The sequence below is a fragment of the Sturnira hondurensis genome, unplaced genomic scaffold (assembly GCF_014824575.4).
Source record: "Sturnira hondurensis isolate 20B ecotype Veracruz unplaced genomic scaffold, ASM1482457v3 Scaffold0001872, whole genome shotgun sequence".
Taxonomy (NCBI): Eukaryota; Metazoa; Chordata; class Mammalia; order Chiroptera; family Phyllostomidae; genus Sturnira; species Sturnira hondurensis.
The window spans coordinates 21,665,306-21,686,374 of record NW_028074503.1 but is presented as its reverse complement, the minus strand read 5'-3'; the positions used below and the strand labels follow the sequence as shown (position 1 = coordinate 21,686,374).

General features: G+C 52.9%; 1 protein-coding gene across 2 annotated transcripts in view; it reads right to left on the bottom strand.

The window, feature by feature from the left end:
• Window positions 1-21,069, bottom strand: part of ARK2C (arkadia (RNF111) C-terminal like ring finger ubiquitin ligase 2C) — a 96,809-nt gene that overhangs the window by 11,198 nt on the left and 64,542 nt on the right. Inside the window, exons 2-6 of one of the 2 annotated variants that reach the window (XM_037033763.1) lie at window positions 8,794-9,109; window positions 7,257-7,367; window positions 2,312-2,441; window positions 746-850; window positions 319-414 (exon numbers count right to left, since the gene is read on the bottom strand). In XM_037033763.1, the coding sequence (XP_036889658.1) occupies window positions 319-414; window positions 746-850; window positions 2,312-2,441; window positions 7,257-7,367; window positions 8,794-9,109 (758 nt within the window). The remainder of the gene's footprint in view (window positions 1-318; window positions 415-745; window positions 851-2,311; window positions 2,442-7,256; window positions 7,368-8,793; window positions 9,110-21,069) is intronic. The other variant, XM_037033770.1, reaches the window with a different exon arrangement.

The window sequence follows — 21,069 nt, the reverse complement described above, 5'->3', positions numbered from 1 at the left end:
TGGGCTGGCCCTATTCAGATCCTAACACCCGCCTCCCCGCACACCTTCCTGCTGCACCCACTCACGAGTCCACACACACACACACACGTGTACCCAGCCTCCTCCCTTCCTGACAGGAGCCCCCATCTCCCCTCCTGGTCTCACCTGGCAGAGAAAAGGGAGAAAACCCTGGGAAGGCATTGCAGCTTCAGAGCATCCACCCAGAGCAAAGGCCTCTAGATTTGGGACTGTGTCCCTCTGCGGACAGCCAGGCCAGAGTCAACTAGACACTCTCCGCGGCCACCCTTACCAGGCAGGTTGTCGGGCTGGCCGACTCACCTTCTTGTACTTGTGGGGGAAGGTGAACCTCTCGATGGTGTTCTGCACGGCTCCCCGAGTCACATTTCCCAGCCTGTCCTCGAGCTGCAGCAGCTCCTGCGAAGAGGAGAGTGTGGACGTGAGCGCTTGTGTGCAAAGGCGAAAAAACACATGCGGTGAGGGGGAGAGGCACTGAAAGATGTTAGCAGGAAGCACTCTCACAACCATCGGGAAGAACTTGTCTGAAAGACCGAAGTATCTCTACTCTCTCTTTTTCTCCCTCTTCCTCCCGAGGCTCCTCCTGCCCCGCCCACGCCCTACCCACCAGCAGGGGAACGGGAGAGAGGACGCAATGGACAGCAGTGACACAGGATAATGGCTTCTCCACCAGCCCCGCTGGAGCTAGGCTGGCAGGAGGGTTGACTCCCAGACAGAGGGCCCGGCGTACCTCGTAGCTTTCCCGAACTGCAGAGGTGTGTCTGCTGGGGTTCAGTCCCTGGAGAGCAAGGAAGTGAAGCTGAGGGTAAGGGTAGTTTCGGATTTCATGGACGACCTGGAGGGGAGAAAATGCCTCTGATAGGATTCAAGGCTCCATGAGCCCAGCGTCCCACTCCTCGGCCCGTAACCCCCAATCTGCACGCCCTGAGAAACTGCGGGCATCGGTGCCATTCTGCCTGCCCCCGGGCCCCCCCACACCTCTTTGAGAACCAGACTGACGCTGGACCAGGCCTGGAAGGAATAACTAAATTGGCAAAGTAACACCTAACCAGGTGGGGCATTGGTTTCATGCCGGGCACAGTTCTAGGCCCTTCCCATAACTAACAAATTTGAGAGTCTCGTCTAATTTGCATTGTGGGTGCAATCACTATCCCCATTTCACTGAGAGGGCGAACGAGACACAGACATTAAGTAAGGGGCCCAAGTTATGCGACCAAGCGGCAGGACCACGATTTCAAGCCCAGGCAGCTGGGGGGCCAAGTGAGTTACTTCCCCCTCAACTCCACCCTGCCCGACCAGGGGGGCGGGGCGGGGGTGTATGCATGAGGGCATCGCATTTAAGGGGCACCAAAAGATTCAGTGGCCAAGACGAACAATATTTTAATGCAGTATTTTTAAAAATCAAAATTAATGTAAAAAACCTGTAATGAACAAAATGCCAATGTCTTAAATAAAGACAAGGTCTGCCCTGTCCTCATGTGGAGGTGCCTCTCTCGCCTCGCCCTGACCCAGGTATGAGTCAGAGGGCCAGGTGTCCAGCCCAGCTCCTCCTCTCACTCTCCACGTGACCCTGGCCTGTTACTTAACCTCTCTATGCCTCAGTTTGCCAACCTGTAAAATAGAGGCATTACCCTTCCATGCGGGGTTATTGGGAGGATTATATGAAATAATGTGTGTAAAGTGCTTAGAATAGTGCCTGGTATGTAGTAAGTGCTCAATAAACATTGGCTTTTATTCTCAGGACATGGTGCTTTATGACAGGAACCACGGGACCTTGGAGCCGATGGGATTGCCGAGACCACTTGCCCACGCCCCTCATTTTCCACAGAGTGAGACTGAGGGGCTGAGCCGGTGAGGGCAGATGCAAGGGCCATCGGGCTGGAATGATGCTTTGGGGCGGCCACTTGAAGAAGCTGCCTGCGGATAAGATTTTCAGTCTTTTGCTACTTTAATAGAACATCTTTGCCTTCGTTCTACGCAGCTCACAATAGCCCAAACTTGACCTGATCCTTCCGCAGTCTCAACACCTGCAGAGAGAGAGGCCCGGTCCCCTGCAGAAAGCAGGCTGGCTCAGCAGGCCGGGCCATAGGTCACCCCTAGGGTCCCTTTTGTTTTTCACACCAGTCTTGTGGGATGGGCCACAGGGAGCCGGACCCAGGACACAAAGAGCAGGACACACAGAGGAGGACCACAGAAGAGGACGCAGGGAGCAGCACACAGGCCAGTCACAGGCCCCAGCCCACATGGCCCCAGCAGGCCACTGGGCGTCAGCACCCTGGCAGGGGCCCCCACTCACCATCTGCGTGGAGGAGGAGTTTCTGGGAAAGTGGTGCATTCGAGGCGTCGCTAGGTAATGCTGATAGTGCTGAGGGATGGGCCGCACCTGGAACTGAGCAGGACTCAAGCCGGCGTCCACACTGAGATCCCTGTAGGGACAGAGCCACAGGAGCCACAGTGACTCAGCCATCTGGTAACAGCAGGGACCTCGGACATTAAGCCCATGGTGGAGAACCAGAGTCACAAATTGCCAGAGTTGCAAGGAACTGGACATCAACTCGCCTGTCCCCTCTCTTCATACAAACAGAAATGAGACTTGGAGAAGAAAAGGTTCTGCAGGGTCTGAAGGGGCCAGAACAGTCGAGACCTCATACAACTTCTTGAAACTAGTGCATGGAACACCCTCCCAAGACACAGCACCCCCCACCCCAAGAGAAATTCCAAAAGAAGGACCAAATAAAGGGGAGGGGACAGCAGAGGCCATGCTTCAACCACTTGGAGGAAACGAGAAAAGAGGGACCTCAACAGCCGTGAGGCAGGAATGAGTCACCCCAGGGCACCCCCCACCCCTCTCCTTAAGGTACAGGAAACTTTACTTCACTTAAAAGTTGATCAATTAATGCAACTGAAAAGGAACCAGGGCTCCTTGGGAAAAGGGCTCATTTCAGGTCTGGAGCACGGAATGTGCAAACTGAGATTGAATAAAGCATTTTGTCGTCACTGAAAGCGAGACAGCTGTCGAACACTGCCAGGCCCAGGTCAAACACTCTGAAGGTGCTGCAGCCGGCCAGAGCCGGACACTCGGCACGTCCCCGAGCGCGACAGCCACCGGTCGAAACACATCAGAGAGGTGCCAACCCATGGCCACGAAATGACACTGTGGAAAGTTGGTCCCTTTGAAGGATGCTAGGGAACCAACCAACTCCTCATTTTGAAAACTAGCAAATAAACGGTGGGGAACCAAGCATTCAACTTGCCTTTCTTCTATTAACTGTACTTCATGGGAACCAAGTAGGTGATAAAGGGAGATTTCTCCCCATGAAAGTTTTCTAGCTAATAAATGAGCAAGGAATGATTGGATTATCCGTCTCCTTGTTTGAAGACCCTGAAGCAATGAAGGATCCGGCAGGCAAAGATCATCAATTGCCACTAACAACTCGAAAGGAGAGACAACCAGCTTCCTGCTGGAAAAAACACCACCTTTAAGTATTTTTGGCAAAAAATAAGAGCCAAACCTAAATGTGCTCAAGCCTTGATCTATGTGCCAATGTATAGAGAATGCCGGAAAACGGGCAACATCATAAATGACGGCAGGAGACTGTGACCAGCAAGATCCAGACGAGGGAAACGACAGGAAAAAGTACCAAATTTCTTCAAATATATATATATATATATATATATATATATATATATTATTATTATTATTAAAGGGATTTCTGCTTTAGCCATGATAAATCTATAATATCATGTACATATTCCTATATTTTGTGCATATATTTGCCTGGATCCCTGGAATTACTCCTCATGGGTATGTCTTTGAGAAATGAGTTCAACTCTTGGAGATAGTCAGAAGCAAACTTAGAAATTCACTGGTCCAGCCCCAGTGTCTTCAGACCCACCCGAGGTGTGAAAAGGGCAGTGTCTTACCCACGGCCCTGGGCTAGCCAGTCAGGGCCACCAGGGGTTCTGAGCCTGGCCTGCGCTCTTCCATGACCTGCCTCGGAGAAGGATTCCACGGGCACCCGCGTGTGGCTGGAGCACTGGCCCTTGGCATTTACCCAGCAGCCTTGGGGAACCCAGCAGACTCAGAGCAGCCCAGAGACAGTCAGAGAATTCTACCAAAGCAAAGTCCTGTGAACTGGGAACAGAGTTGCCTGCACTACAAGAAACCTGACTGGACAAGCAAAGGCACCTTGGCCTTCAGAGGAGAGGGATAATCCACCTCAGTTGGGCCTGGGAGGGCTCTGGGATTCCCTTTTACCATCTCATCAGAAAATTCCTCCCTAAACCCAGGATCCCTGAACACGGGATGCTGCTTGGATCCCAAAGGAGCCTGGGTGGGGACTTGCTGGAGGAGACATCAGCCCCTGGAGAAGCAGTGCCTGCCACCTTCCTGAGGTGGCCATCAGCTGGTGAGAAGCTGGCCGAGTTCTGGAAGGGATCATACAAGCATTCCAGGGGCCTGAAGCCTCCGAGTTACCCAGAAAGGTGCCCTGGAGATTTCTCATGGACGTTGTCTCAAAGCACAGCTTTTTTAAAAAAATTATCTTTTAGAGGGGAAAGGAAGGTGAGAGGGAGAGAAATATCAATGTATGGTTGCCTCTCATGCATCCCCTGCTAGGAACTGGCCTGCAACCCAGGCATGTGCTCTGACTGGGAATGGAACCGCGATCGTCTGGTTTGCAGGCCCGTGCTCAATCCACTGAGTTACACCAGCCAGGGCCTCAAAGCACAGCTTTTATCAGTTGTGTCTAAACATCAAACTGAACTTGGTCTTTTGCTGTCAATGGCCTTGGCACGTGGAGTAGTCTGGTTGCTCTGTGGACCCTTATGTTCTTCGCATCGTGCTCGCTCCAAAAGTTTGAGTGACGAGGCTCTGCTGAGGCAGAGCTGCCTGCAGGGGAAGGATAGGAGGAGGTTCCTGCCCTCCTGTCTGGAGGCCTCCACCTGGGCAGGGCTAGGGTTGGGTGGTAGAGGAGGGTGCCATCTGCGCTGGGGCGTCAGAGTTGGAACTGGAAAGCCAGGACTAAGTCATAGAGGGAGCATGATGAGGAGGGAGACACTGGAGTGGTAGCTCAAGGTCAGGGTTAGGTTATTGGGTCTGGGCCAGAGAGGGAGCGTGCATCCTGGTTCAAAGACACTGTCTGGGGAAAAGGCCTAGGGCTGGACAAGGGCAGTTGCGATGTCTCAATTCCTGGAATGATTTAGAGCAGAATCCAATGGGTCCTGGTGGTTCTCTAAGGGAAAGGGGCAAAGGCGTTGCAAACACACCTCCCCCACCTCCTCCCTCCCACGGCTCCTCCTTGCAGATTGGGGAGGCTATAGCCTCCTGTAATCCATTTCCTGCCATCTCATGTCCAGGCTGCGTTTCTGCTGGCAGAAGAGGCCTCCCTGGAAAAGAGGGGCAGGATGCCAGTGGCAGGATAGCAATTACAAAAGGCCCCTTGTCACAGGAGGCTGGCCCTTGCTGGAGCAAAGCTAATTACAAAGGAGGAAAAATTGTCACCTCCTCCTCTGGAAAAGGCTTCCTACTTGAGAAGTGGGGACAGAACAGGGATAAAGGGCCCAGGAGTGGGTGGGTTCAGGTGGCATCAGGACAGGGGTGGCCCAGCATTCCCTGCTGGGGCACAGGCCAACCTCAGGGGTCTTAGTCCTCATGTTAGACAAGCAGGGGTCAGGGATGCAGAGTGACCGAAATGAGTGAGAAGGTCGAGGAGATTTGGCTAAAGAAAGTGACCAAGGCCAAGGCTAACGCCTGCACTGCTCCTCCTGAGATCTCTCCAGGATAGTTCTCACCTGTGTCACCTGTCTAGTCCCACATGTCACATTGGACTCTGTGTGTTTGTTCAGATCACTCAGCTGTATGCAAGGGCCCTGGGTACTCCATGTGGACTAGCTTGAATTAAATTAGATTGACTTGATGCTGAGGGACAGAATTCAATCTGAAGTGCAATTAAATCTTCCTGATTTGAATCTGCTAATTAGAAAAAGGCTGGGCTGAAGTCAGCGCCACGCAATGTATCTTTAAAGGGGGTGTTCAATTTAACAGCGTGTACCTGAGAACCAGTAGGGGCTGGGGACAAGAGAACATGTTCAAACAACTACTTCCTGCACTTGGAAGCACTGTTCGCCTTCTGTCAGCCAGCCCTGTCCTGGCGAATCATTCCCAGGCGGCCAGTGCTGGGCTGCTCCCCAGTGCTGGGAGCCCTTGCCGAAGCCCGGCTGTGTGACTAAATGGCTGAGAAATGACACAGCCACATGTCCGTTTTGTTTAATAGTCCGTTCTTCCCAGAGGTTCTTCTGGGGTTTTGTATGTTTGTTTCTACATTCTCTAAAAAAAAGTTTTTGACCTCAAAGTTGCAAGAACAGCACGAAGAATTCCTGGATAGCCTTCACCCAGATTCCCCAAGTATTAACATTTTACTATTTTACTGCATTTCTATTTCTCTCTCTCTCTTTCCCTCCTTCTCTCCAACTCCCATACACACACACACACACACACACACACATGTCCACAGATTTTTTTTCTGAACTATTTAAAGATAAGTTACAGGCAGAGGGCCCTTCTAACCACTTCAGGGAACTGCACACCTTTGTCAAGTGTTCAGGTGTTGAGATCCAACCTGAGTTTAGATCAGCCCGCTCCTGGGCTACAATCAGAGTTTGGTGCAACCAGGGATCCAAAACCAAGTGACACCACCTTCCAGGGCAACAAAGACCTCTGTCCCAGGGGCAGGGGATTGCAGGAAAATGCCACAGGGGCCTGCTGCCTTCATCGCCCTCACCCTCTCTCCCCACCTTCTCTCCGGAGTCCTTGTCTCTAACCTGGCCGGCTGTCTCCTTGCTGGCACGCTCTGGCTGTTCCCTGTGGGCGCCTTGCGCTTCACCCTCTCCTTGGCTATCCTAACTCCTGAGACTTCTTTCTGCCCTCCTCCCAAGAACCACTGGTTCCTAGCCCTCGCTGAGCTTAGAAAATGTTTTGTATCTCTACCCCCACCTCCCGTGCAGGAGCATGAGAACTGCGCCCCAGTTGGGCACATGGGTGCTCAGCCACATCTGACGTAACTGCCAGAACCAGGCCCGGTGGGGGGCCCTCTGGCCCTGAGGGTGGCTGGGGACAGGGGCAAAGCCTGGGGCTTGAAGACCAGGCCTTCTTCATCATTCAGGTAAAGAACATAGGAACTCTACGGATCGGGCAAGGCCCTCCCCGCTCCCTTCCTCTCCCAGAGACCCCCCAAACTCACCAGTCAGTGCCCTCAGCCAAATACCTAGGCTGAGGTGTCTGGAGTTGGTGGCCAAAGTCGAAGCTGGGGTGGAGTCGGTGGGGGTGGACAGACACGCGCTCCTGACTCCGCCTGCACCAGAAGGGAAGGAAGGTCCACTGGAGCTCTGAGCAGCCTCCTCCAGAGCAGTGGGCTTTGCCCCTCTCCCCAAATGCTGAGGTTTCCCAGCTGCTCAGCAACCAACAACTCAGACATGACTGCCCTGTCTGGCTGCCCACCCACCGGACTGAGGCCTCTTCCTGGGTTTGTCTGCAGCAGGCCCCCTGCGCACCCAGGCCGTCTGTCTCCTCTGCTCCTTCTCCTACTCCCCTCGTCCCTGCTTGTCTGTCTTCAAGACTCTCACTCGGATCCGCCTGCTGCAGGTGGGTCTGTGCACCTTCTGTTCCCACCATGCCCTTCCCCCCTTCACGCTCTCCTCAGCTTTCACGGTGCAGGTCAAAGCCACCTCCTGCCAGAAGGCCTCCCTGAACACTCCACTCACGGTGGCCTCTCCTCCCTCTGACACTCAGCTGCCTCACTCCCCTGCTGTCCCAGGCACCCAACCCCTGTAGTTGCCGATGTGTATGGCCTTGGACATCACCCAGCCCCGAAGCTCTCCAAGCAGGCTCCCAGCACCCCTGGGAATCCCTTCCTAGGGTTTGTGAGCTCAAAGCTATTTTTATAATAATACTGTGTTGTTCTTCACTGCTTCATTTTCTCACAAGTGGACATTTGTGACATGTGATTCTGCAACAGAAGCAGACAGGAGAACACAGCTGTCTTCTATTAAGCCAGGCATTAAAGAGATTTGCAAATGTTTCGAGGTAGGCGGGTGGGGGGGGGCAGTCCCTCTTCTTACCACATTAATATACAGCCATTTTCTGAAAATATTTTATTGGCATTTATTGTTGTCATTTTTAAATGAATTAGTAATTTTTTAAATTCCTCTTTCATTTTTCAACAGAGTAAATATCACATCATAACCACGAACACAGAAGCTGGAGAACAACTGGTTCCACTCTTTCCCTTGACGGTTCAGGCTCCTGAGGGGAAGGGATTTGCCAGGGATCACTCCGCCCCCACCCACCCCAGCTTCCTTATTCTAACTTCATTCTCCATTTGTTTCATAGCTGGCCTCTCCAAGCAGACCAGGGGCTCCTGAGGGCAGGGCTGAACCGGCCATGACCTTTGGTATTCCTCACCAATCTCGGGTTTTAGAGCCAGGTGATCAGGAAGCTAGTGGGGACCTAAAGGGTTCTCAGTCAAATATTCCACAATCTGCAAAATACCCCTATAAGCCCACTGACCACCAGTTACTTGACTCCTGTCCCTGCACCTGGACAATGTGTCAGGGACACACCTTGGGGAGCCTGTGCGGAGTCGAGGTAGCCCTCACTGCTTGAAATGAATTCCCCAACTGGAGCAAAAGCTCTGCCTCTGCACAGACCCACTTAGTGACCACGGTCCTGCCCTAGGCCCCGCCCTAGGCCCCGCCCCTGCCACCTGCTAAAACACCCACCTGGGGTGCGAGACCAGCCTGCGATGCTGGGCTTCCAGGAGCTGCTGCTGCAGGAGGTATTGCTGGTGCAGGGCCTGAGGTAGGAAGGAGGGACCTGTGACGTCCTGGAACTGCAGGGTGGGCAGCGGGGTCAGCGACTGGTGCAGGGCGCCGCTGTGCTGGTGGGCCGGGGCCATGTGGGCGCTGAGGCCCGGCTGCGACTGCACGGGGTGGGCCAGGGGGAAGTCCGGCGCGAGCTGCTGCGGCTGTGGGGGGCCCAGGTGGAAGTGGCGGCAGGAGGTAGCGTGAGGATGCTGAGACCTTTGAAAGGGGGCACCTGGAAAAGCAAGGGCAGAAAGAAGACTCCTTGAAGACCGGCACTGCACCCCTCCCCCACAGGCCCCGTCACCGCCGCCCTGGAACACCCTGCAGCTGGTGAAACTCAAGACCTTCGTTAGAACTCAGCAATCTCATCACTTTTGTATCCATATGGTCATCTTTGATGCTGCCAAGCCAAGGCCTGGTGCCTTATGTGTGGGGGGAGAGATGGGTGCTTTCTTTAGTGAATAGATAAGCACCATTTTTTAATTAACACACTTGTTAAAGGAGTTTTAAAGTCCCTGAGGCTGATTCGCTTTCTTGAAAAAGACTCCTCCCAGGCCACCTCATGACCTCTCTACCTTCTCTAATAGATGCCACGCAGAGAACCCTGAGCCCAGACTAGCCAAGCTCTGAACTGCACCAGAGCCTCACCCACCTGGGACTCAGCCCCTAGGAAACCTTCATTTCCAGAGAGGAAACAACCAGAAGTTGTTGTCCATGCAGAGAGAAAAAAAACTGGCCACATAAATAATAATTTGACAATGTGTTATAATATTATAATTTATTTAAAAGCAATCATTTCTAGGAATACATTGGGTACAGCGAACATTTAGTCAAGTCTCCTTTACTTTTCTAAATAAAATTGACTCTGGTGACAAGCAAAGTCGTAGCCCTTGGCCCTGGAGTCTCCAGTAAGGCCAGGACAAGTGCATGGCCCCTCAGGAAGGTCTACAGAGGCTTCCTGCTAACCACGGCAGGTGCAGCACCCTCCCAGACCCCGAGAAAAGGAGACCAAAGGAATAGAGAGCAGATAAACAGACCAGGACAGGGGGAACAGGAGAGGTGACATCAGCAGGCAACAGATGTCAACACATGTCTGGAAGATGGGAAGCAGATGGAGGAATTAGCAGAGCTGAGAAATCAGAAACCAAGCTCCCACTGAAGGGATGGACGGTCAGCAAGAAGGGCAACTGATCTTGCCACACGTGCTGGAAGGGTCAGGAGTGGGAGGCGGGGGCAACTGTGCCATTGAGGACAGGGAGGAGATTCGAGTCTGTATGAGGAGCACGTCTGCCTGGGGTCCCCCACTCACCCCAGCAGTATGTAGGGAAGTGCAGCCTGAGGGGCGCTGATGGAGGGGGGAGAGCGCAGCACTGCTCAGACTGTGGGGTGAGGGGGACGTCTCAGATGAATCTTTGGAGACTCCTGTCCCCTTCTGCCAGTTGGTTCTGAAAGAACTGTCACCCAGATGCCCTTTTTCCACACCCACCATACCCCTGGACTGGAAACTAGCCCCAGAAAGAGCTCTACAGATACTTCTGGTTGGGAACACCCCAAGGAAGTGGCTGGGTCCCCAGCTGGCCACTCTGTAAGGAAGCCTGTTGGTTGGAAAACACATACACACAACTTCTGGAAGGTTTTAGTGACCTATTCTTCAATATGAGCAGACAGCCCAAGGTGGCCAGTCTCTTGAGGAGGATTACAAAGTGAAAAGAGAGAAAGAATATACAAATAATTTTGAAAAGAAAAAGAAAAGAAAGAAAGGAAATGAACTCAGGGGAACTGAGGTAATGTAAGAACTAGGGGGAAAATTAACTTTAAAACACTCATTAAACTTTTCAGAGAAATAAGATGCTGGATCCATGAAAAAACCAAGTTCTTTTAAAAGGAACAATGAAAAATAAGAGAGACAGTGCGAGCTCTTGGAAATTGAAAATACAAGAGTGAAGTCTGAAATTCAACAGAAGGAACCCTGGGGAAATTTCCCAGGAAGCAGAGCTAGGCGATCAGAACTGGGAGAAAAAGGAGATGAACAGTGAAGGGTCTGGTCAGAAGATTCCACGCTGACGAGTAAGAGAGAAAGAACATAGAAAATACCAGGGAGACAATTGTGAAAAAAAATTTACCAAAAAATATTTCCCAGAACTAAGAAAACAAGTTTCTAGATAGAAGAGGCCCCTGAGTGCTGGGAAGATCGATGGGGGAAGAAACCCACATGAAGGCGTGTGACTGTGAAATGTCCAAATGATGGGGGCAAAGAGATGATTCTAGCACCTTCTAGAGAGAAAAAGTAAACAGGGGCCACACAGAGGGTCAGGAAGGAGAATTTCCAGGGATTTTTCAAGAACAGCATTGGACGCTTGAAAACAGTGGAACAACTGCCTTCAAGATCAGGGCGGGGGGTGGAGGTGGAGGGGGCGGGGATTTTTAATCCAGAATTCTGCGCTCAGCAAACAACGAATCAAGCACGAAAATTGAATTAGAGCCATTTTCAAACATGCAGGGTCTCAAAAACATGAACCTTCTTGACACCCTATCTCAGAGAAACCCAGAGAGAGAAACAAAGAAATTGGGGGGGGCCGGGGGGCCCCCCAAAGAGGCAAGGTTACCTGCATACTCAGCAGTGTAGGGCCTCCAGCAGGCATTTCGAGGGGAGCAGGAGGCTGGGTGCTCCGAGAGGGTGTGGCAGGGAGAGGGAAACGAGAGGACTGCCGGTGGATTTGGCCACATGAAAACAGTATTTGGAGGACTTTCACAACTTGACAGAGAATTTGGTAATAATTTGTAAAAACATCACAGAAAGCAAGACAAGCCCCCCCACCCCCATCAAGGTGATTGTAACCTCCAGGAAGACAAAAAATTGAGCAATGAAGTATGACTATTATGCACTACTTGGTTCGTCAGTCAACAGTTATTTATTATTAATCATAAACACAATAAACTGAAGAAGAGGAAAGGACATTTCTGGCATAAGAAGAAGAAAATAGCCAATGTTGAAACTGGAAAATCAACCAGGAGCGGTAGAAGAATTTGTTTGGGAATTGACTTAGCAACTTCTGTCAGAAGTGCGAGCCCAGAGAAGAGCTGAAGTACCGGGCTTCAGGGGATGATAGAACTGTGGTGGGGAGGCCATGGGGCAGGCGGTCACTGTTTCGCTAAATGTCTCGTGTGGGTGCCATTCAGCTTTATAGATGACATGCGTGTTGTTGAGAGATTTTTTTAATGCTTTAAAAATAAATATGTGCAGAAACAAAATAAAAATAGCTTCTGACTGCCCTCAAGTGAGCCAGAAAAGAAGTCTCTAGAACCTTAATTCCCATAAGCACCCTGGATAAGTAGGGCCCCTGGGCGTGGTGAATTCTGGCTTCCAGGAGTCCAGAGGCTGTGGCCTAAGCAAGCTGGTGGGAGGCATGCCCCTAGCCAGATAGCAAGGCTACATCCTCCTGATCTCGATAACCCACCAAGTCCCCCCAGCCATCCATATTGGTCTCCTGAAATCTCCAGGTGTGCCACGCTCATTTCCACGAGGGCCTTTGCTCATGCCTCGCCAGCTACTATCTCCATCCATAAAGGTCACCTCTGAGCTCTTCTGAACATGCCTTTCCTGCACACCAGCCCTGGGGGACGCCTTTCTCCTCCAAGTCCCTGCAGAACACCTTGTCTGCGCCACTCATGGGGCAACTGGCAGTGGCTGCCTTGAGCTGCTTCTTCACACTTCACCCCCACCCCCTGCTGGCTGAGCGTCATGCCCCCCCCTTGGAGCTGGCATTCAGCGAAGACCTGGCTGCCTGACTATTGGAGCGACTGAACGGAAAACAGCGGCTCACAGGGGTGGAGGCACTGAGGCTGGTTCAGGTTGAACTGGACTGACATTGAAGGGGGGGGGAGCAGCAAGGAGGGCTCGGTGAACTCTGGGTTTTAAAGCTGTGGCTTGGCAGAGGTGGGTCAGGCAGGGCCGGCCAGTGTGCTCCCCCTGGGGCACTGGGCACTGCCCCTCCTCCAGAAGAAGCAGGGGCCTCTCTTCCACAAAGCCCTCCTGCCACAGGGGTACTCAGCCCGCAAGGCAGGGCCTTCAGGTTTGTATGGAGGCCTTTAGAAAGAGGGCCGACTGAGTGCCCGAGCTGGGAGAGGTGGCCACTGTCCTGTATCCTCTGCCCTGGAAAGTGGGGATGGGTGCCCTCTCTCCAGAATGGGTGGCAAGAGAAAAGTGAACAAAAGTACCTATTTGTCCCATAAGGTTCCAGGCAATTTCTACCTGTAAAGTTTCTTTTTAAATTTTTAAATTTAATCTTTATTGTATGTTTTCCATTACCATTTGGGCCCCTTAGGCCCTCTTCCCCCAGCAGTCACCACGCTGCTATCCCTGTCCATGAGCCCTTTTCTCTTTCTGCTCAATCCCTCCACCCCCTCCCCTCCCCACTCCCCACCAAGCTGTCATCCACAAAGGTCCTTCAACTCCTGTTTGGGGACCCTGTTTCCCCTCGCCTGTCGTCTCCATGCCCAGAGGGTCCTCATTCTCAGCACCCTGCTTAGAAGGGGGCTGAAGCCAGGAGACACACATGCAGGGACCCCCTCCTCTCCGCAGCCCTGTGTCATGTCTGTGAAGGTGGCAGAGAACTGCTGTTCTCTTTGGTCTCTGAAACCACAGGAGTGGAGTCCTAAGGATGGAACATCTGGGCCCATGACAAGCCAATGATCAGTGACATCTGAACAACATGCACGTCCCCAAGGCCCCCCCCATCAATAGACAACCTACAATTTTTCCCACTAGAGTCACTCAGTGAGTTAAAAAATGATCTCCATAGGATCTGAGGATTGACTGGGGGAGGGGCAGGGGTGAGGCTAAAAAAATAATAATGATCTCCCGATGTCCCTAACTATACTGTTTATTTCCCTGGGGCTGAAATGCCTTTGACTGCAAGCTCGCTTACCCATAAGCTATGTAGCAGTTTTAGGGAGTGGGGAGAAGGATCTCCCAGAAACAAACAAAATAACGCACTAGAGAAACACATCATCGTAAGGCACACATTTGTTTCAGAAGAAAAACATGTACATCTTAGAATCCAAGTAACCAATGTTGACTGTTAACACCCCTTGCCGAGAGCTGGCTGGGTGCAGCACCTTCCAGCCTGGGGTGGGCTGGGGAGGGAGGCCCAAGTCAGCCTTGTGCAGCTGGGGCAGGGGAAGTGTGTGCGGCGAGGCTCACCTGATGCCCACCTGGCACACAGAGGACATAAGAGGTGCTTCACAAGTGCCCTGGGACTGGTGCCTGATTCTTGTCTCACGGCAGGAAGCCCAAAGAGGCCTACAGCTGGAGTGAGTGCATAAGAGGATGGAAAAACCACAGGGCTTCACTGGAAGGAACAGTAAGGGAGAAGCAGAGGACTTGGGCCCAGGACTTTGGCCCAGGTAGGTGGACGTAACAATAACAGAGGTCCCAAGGCCCTGGAAGGTCCAATCACAGAGTAGAGATTTGAACCGAGGTCTTTCCTGAAAGCCAATGGTGGACAGGAAAGAGAGGGCAGAGCTAGGGAACAGCGTTGGATAGAGCGGAGGCAGCAGTGAGGGGACCTCCAAACAGGAATGTGGCACAGAAACTGAGCCAGGACACCCAGAGGACACACAGCTCCTTCTGTGCTTTCCTTGGGCCTGGGGGTAAGGGGAATGGTGTCAAGTGGGTGCCGAGGAGCCTCAAGGTGAGGCCTGGGCAGGAGCAGAGAGGAGCTGGGCCAGGAAGTCAGTGCCAGAGACTGTAACGAAGGCAGAAGGCCAGGGTGCTGCTCAGGGCTTCTCCGCAGCAGGTGCCCCCTGAACTGCAGGGATCCTCTCTGTCTTCTAACCTGCACCAGTGCGGTCACCCCCAAGGACAGCAGCTTTCATTCTCAGCAGCCCAGGGCTGAGGGCAAGCAACCGCCCCCACGCCCTCACCTGACACACACAGCGAAGATCAGGCCATGCTGTGGAGCAAGGACGAGGGTGGCAATCTGACATCTCCTCTGCCCGCCCTCCTGCTGCCCACCCAGCCTCCCCGGTGATGACCGCCTCCATGGAAGGCTGGCCCAGTGTCCCTGTTGCAGGCCCACCAGCCAACCAGGACCAAATCTCCCCCACTCCTCCTGGGGATATGGAACCCTGGGAGGGCAGAGTGGGAACGGAACGGTCCTGGTCCCCAGGGAAGCCAGTCTGGCGTGTCCCATCCTCCACAGGCCAGTTCTCAGGGTGTCAGGTTCCAGGCTGTCACTCAGCTCATTGACCCAGCAGCGCTCTCCCTCACAGTGGGGGCAGGACAGGCCTCAGGGAGGGGTTTATGGGGAGGCCCCAGGACGTTGGGGGCAGAGAGGATGGTGGTGGGCAGCTAGCTGGCAGGGACCAGGGACCGGAAGGTTCAGGCTTGTCACTGCTGAGCACTTCCTCAAAGCTGGGGCTGGAGTCAGATGTTACTCCCTTCTGAAACTCCAGCTCTCAAGTTGCAAAGAAAACCAGTCTTTTGAAAAGCAAATATGTGCCCACAAGAGACCAGTGAGGAAGGCCTCCGCCACCAGAGGCTCTCAGGCAGGCAGAGTTACTGGGGCAAGTTCTCTGCCCCTGGGGGCAGGGGACAGGGTGCCTCCTCTCACTGTCAGACCTGAACCAGACAGTTTGCCTTCCCCAGGCCCAGTTCCCCCAGTGGTAATACCTGGTCCTACACACCTGCTAAAGTCTCTTGGCTGGTGGGGACCACAGACATCCCCTGGCCAGGCCTCTCACCTTTGGTGTTTGTGCACTGAATGCTGTGACGGCCCCAGGGTCCCACAGCTGGGCGGCCCAGGCCCAGGCCTCCTGCCCCAGCCCCTATTGAGATAAGCATGTGAGTCTTCTGTTGCTGTTTCCAGCATTTGAAGTGGGCTAGAAACAGCGAGTAGAAGGACAGACAAGTGCTGACCTTCAAAATCCACCTTCCAAATGGCCGCCGCATTACCCTAACACCCAATCCGGAGCATTCTGTTCCCTGCCGGAACTCGCCCCTGGTGTTTCTCCCTCTCACCTTTCCCCTCCTCTTCCAGTCCCGAGGGGCCTTGCCTGCCTCCACGCCCACACTGGCCATTCTCTGGCCCCTGGTCCTGCTACCCGGCCTCGCTGGACAGTTGCGTCCTGGCCAACCTTAACCACCCAGGACAGATCTTAACTCTGAGATGTAATCTCCCCTGTGGATGAGACTTCCCGCTCCTCTGGACTTGTGGCATTTGCCTACAATGCTTGGCATTTTATTTGTGGACAAATTTTATCTCCAATAATAAGCCGTGAAGTGAATGCTTTCAGGGCAAATACCATGCAGAAAATGCCCTTTGTTCTCAGAGGAGGCTTAGGGGTCCTCCGAGAGGGGATGTGGGGGGGAATGGGAGAATGGAGGAGAGAAAGGAAGAAGGAGGGCAGTGGGAGGAAAGAAAGAAAAGGAAGAAAGTCCTCCATTGTCATAAAAATATGAAATATCAAATTATTAGCTCCTGAGGAAATATGGTTCTTCTTAGAATCATTCTAAACAATCACACAAATAATCAAGCGAAATGAGGCTTGGAGATCGTCCAGCCTTCATTCTCCAGATGAGGACCCCGAGGCTAGACAGGGTAGGTGGTTTGTCCCAGTGCTCTCAGGCAGTTCTGTGGGAGCTGGGGCTGGAGTCAGGCTTCCCAAGTCCCAGTGCACGGTGCTCTCCCTCAGCCTGCCATCTCAGTCCCCCCTCCTGCACCCAGATCCTCACATGCCCATATACGTCTGCACGTGGTGCTCCCAGAGAGAAATCCTCCTGCCCAGAAATGACATGCTAGGGCCCTGGCAGTCCCACCCCCTCTCCCCACCCCTCATCCCTCTCTTGAGCCCTCCGCCCCCAAGGGGAAGCCCATTTCTGCCTAGGGAAACTGGCAAGAAACCCACTGCTCATGCCTACAGGGAAGGATTTTGACTGTCTCCTGTGGGAGATGTTGAGGAACAGCCGTGGTAAGATTGTATAGGCTTAGTCTGGTCCACTGTGGCCAGTGGCCCCAGGCTTGCTCCCTGGCCTAAGAAAATGCCCAGGACAAACCCCTGCTTTACAGAGGAGGCCAAGATGTTTCCAGCCCATTGGGTGCTTCTGTCATAAGGCAAGTCCTATGTGGCCCCTCAAAAATCCTCGTGGGAAAGGCTTTCCTCAGGTCCTACATCTCACAGGGCTCAACGGATGGAAAAGGATGGGAGAAACTTCTGGGATATCGGCACCAGTTCCTGACATCTCAGACGAGCATGGACTCGTGTAAATGGGGCTGTGATGACGGAGACAGCTGAAGCATCCGGTGTGAGCAGGGAGGAGGGGGAAGAGGGGCCAGGGAATAGCTGCGGGCCAAGGATTAGGCTCATTTGGGTAGATCTGGACCAACATAGGGAAGACATTTCTTCAAAGGCCACATTGTCCCCCCAAAGTTTCTCATCATTAGGGATGCCCATGCAGAGGCCAACTAACTGGCCAGCAGAGGAGTGGGAACACTGGAGTGGGAGGCAGCCTGGAGCACCTCCAGGTCCCATTCTAAGCTCACCATGAGATGGTACAAGTTCACTGCAAGCCCCAGCTTCTGCCTGATCGTAGTTAGGCCAGACTGGTCCACGAAGGCACAGAAACGCTGGCCTGGGTGGTAGGGAAAGGGGGAAGGAGCCTAGTAGCAATGAGAGAGCCAGCTGAGTTCTCAGGGCCCAAGCCTGGAGACCTGAGCCCAGGTGCAAGCCACAGGCAGGTGTCCCCGTTCCACTCGGTGTGGCCCCTCAGGAGCTTCCTCTGCCTGCCACACTGACACAGCTCAGAATCGCATTTCCCGCATCTCTGAGCCTTCCAATGGCCCGCCCTGACTTTGCCATGCTGGGACCCATCTGAGTTCCACGTGACTAGGTAACACATCCTTTGCCATCCATCCAGATGCAGGCTGCTTGGGGAAGTATACAGGAAACTGGGGGAATTTTGAATGCTGGGACCAGGAGTCAGGGGGATACTTCACGAGTTAACTGCTTGACTACAAACCAGACAAATCAGAGGTGAAGAATATGGAGGTCGGTCATTTGCCCAGAGCCCAGTTTCCTAGGCTGTCTGTCCTTCCTGGCTTCTTTGCCTGCTCCAGGCCGATCTGTTTAACCACTTTTGCTCCAGTCTGATCAACCCCAGGAGGTCGCTGCCATGGTTTGGCTCCTCGGGCTGCCGCAGGTCTGCTTTCCTCCCTCCCTGTAGTCTGGTGGCCTCGCCAGCAGAGGAGCACTGGGGCCTGGAAAGGAAGTGATCGGCCCAAAGGGATCCCTACACCCAAGAGCAGCTTTGTGAATGCTTCCCCAGGGCCAGTCTTTGATCGCTAACGAAAACTTCAGCTTCTTCCAGGGAACTGAATTCCCAACTCTCAGGATACAATGTTCCATCCCAAGGAAGCCCACTTGCCCATGGGCATGAGAAAATTAAACAGAAAGCTTCCAGTAAGCAGCCAAGGGCCAGTTTGGGCTCCAGTTGCTGTGAGGGGCTGGGGGAAAGGGAAGGAGACAGGGTGGTGTCGGCCAGACAGTCCCTTCTGGGCATCATCCATCCCAGAAGGTGCCTTGTCTCCATCTGATGCCAAAGAGGGTTATAAAAACATTCCCACCACAGTCAGAAAAGGACATATTACAGAGGGCATTTATGGTCAGAAGACCTTGCTCCGTAAAAGCTGGACCTGGCTCTGTCTCATTCTCCTAGATCCCTAGTGCCTGGCACAGGTCGGGTTTTTTTCCAATTTATTTTTTTATTGATTTGAGAGAGAGAGAAACACTGATTTATTGTTCCACTTATTTATGCATTCATTGGTTGATTCCTATTTATGCCCAGACTGGGGATCAAACCCACCACCTTGGCATATTGGGATGATGCTTTAACCAACTAAACTACCCAGCCAGGGCTTGCACAGATCTTAACACATAGTAAAAACTTGCTGGTTGAATGAATGAATGAATGAATGAATGAATGAATGAATGAATATGGACAGTTGAACGTGTAGAAAGAAGCATCTTGCTAAAAGCCTTGGTAGTTTGCAAAGCAGCTGCCTCCCAGCATTTTGCACGGTTTGCATGGTGGTCAAGGAATAACTGTAACTAAAGGGGCTGAGAAGTACTGCAGACAAAAAGGCTGGAACTCTTTCAATGAGATGAGTATCGGGGCCCAGTTGCAAGACCGGCAGGGAGTGAGGTGGCCCAGCGCGCTAGGTGGTCCGTGCAAATCACAACCCAGAAGAAAAAGCCACTGCAGAGCCAGAGCAGACTGAGGAAGGAGGGGCCTGCCTTGCTGGTGGCGTTGGTGGTAAGCCATGTGTGGTTCTCATAGGTCACGGGTTCAGACATTCTCCTCATATTCTTGATAAAAACTCAAGCAAATTTTTTAAAAAGTAAATCCCCAAACCCCAGCAACTTTCACAGGAAGTAGGGCACTTCTAATGGAAGTGTCCATTAGTATTACAATGCCCATTAGCATTGCTTGGTGCCCCAACGGCAGGTCAAGTTCAGAAAGCCACTTGGGCGGGGCCTTCTCCTCTGAGCTTTACAAAACACTCACTCCACTCACACAAAGGCCCCATGAACACTGTGGGCAGGACTGAGGGGAACGCCGTTCATCAGCCTCCCATTTCCCCCCGGAGAACTCTCTTCTGAATACAGTTCTCCCAGCGCCTGTGCCCTGCTTCAAGCCTGGCTCTCGGGGCCCACTTACTCTGAACTGCAATGGGGAAAACACGAGGCGGTGGCTTTTCTCAGGAGGAGTTATGTTTTGGCAAGATCACATCATGATGTTCTAATGGTGGGATTTCAGACAGCAGCCAGTGCGTCTGGGCACTGCGGGGGCTCCTGGCCTCCCCATGCCCCTGAAATCAAATCACATCGGCGGGCGGGTATCCACTCACTGTCAGGGGAAGCCACAGGCAATTAAATTAGATTCCCAACTGTTATTGCTCATGGGGACCTCGGTCTAACACCCTGGTGTGTGTGTGTGTGTGTGTCTGTGTGTGTGAGAGAGAGAGAGACAGAGAAAAAGGCAGAGAGAAGGCCAGGAGGACACTGTTAAGAGTGGAGAATATGTTAAGAGAGGAGAAAGGGAGGCAGGAGCGAGAAGAGAAAACAGGAAGGGAGATGTCAAGAAGGAGAAAGGAGCGGGGAAAAGAAGATGCTTGGGAAAGGCAGGGCTTAGGTTTCTCAGAACGGCAGATCCCAAGCACCTAACCAGCAGCAAAGGCCCACCTCAAGTCACCTCAGGTGACTCCATCAGCCCCTTGTCCGCCCCGGACTTGGCCTGTGACTGCACCTGCCTTCTGACGCCCCACTGGCCCTCCCCTGGCAGGCCTGGTGCAGCCGTGCCACTGCTCACTCAGCTTGTTGCTTCATAACCTACATATTTATCATTTCCGGCCAATGTCCCTTCAACCAAGTCACCCAGCTGGACTAAGAGTCCCTGTGGGACAAGACTGGGCCTGTGCCCACAGAGGTCAGCCCTGGGTAAGTCCTCAGGAAAGGGCTGAAGCACCTGGCTTTCTAGCTCTGAGCTGTAGCCTTCCGATCTGCTAAATGAGCACACAATTCCTCACCTGCCCACCTGGCCAGAGAAACACTGTGAGACCGCACCTGTGAAAGTGCCCCACAGAGGACACGGCCCAGCCCAAGGCTGGCTGCAGAGATGCAGCTCAGAACACACGTACTCCTCGTGTGTCCCCTCTGTCCCCATGAAGCCCAAGCATGGTCTGGAGCGAAACACCAGGCAGGGGAGAGTGGCCAGGACACCCGGCAACAGGCTGCCCCAGGGCTCCCTGCCAACAGAAGCTCTCTGGCTGGCCTCCTTCTTTCGGGATGAACCAGGGAGCAGAGAGATTCATGGTCCGGTAATAACATTCCCACTGGAGCCAAAAATTCTCCAAGAGGAAGACAGTGCTTTGGATTAAGCATTACTCTCTCTCTCTCTCTCTCTCATTCCTGCTTAAGATGCAAATGCCCCCAATATAGCAACACATTAAATCTCTAATGTTCAGTGTGGATGAACTTGCAAGGTTGTCTGTCCGTCCAGAGAGAAGGGAAAACCGTGGAGATGTTGAGTGAGGGGGTCTCTCTGACCCCTGCCTCTACTGTGTAAACAAGTCCAGGCTAACCAGCTGGAGAATGAGAGACCACATACAGCAGAGATAAACTGTCCCAGATGAC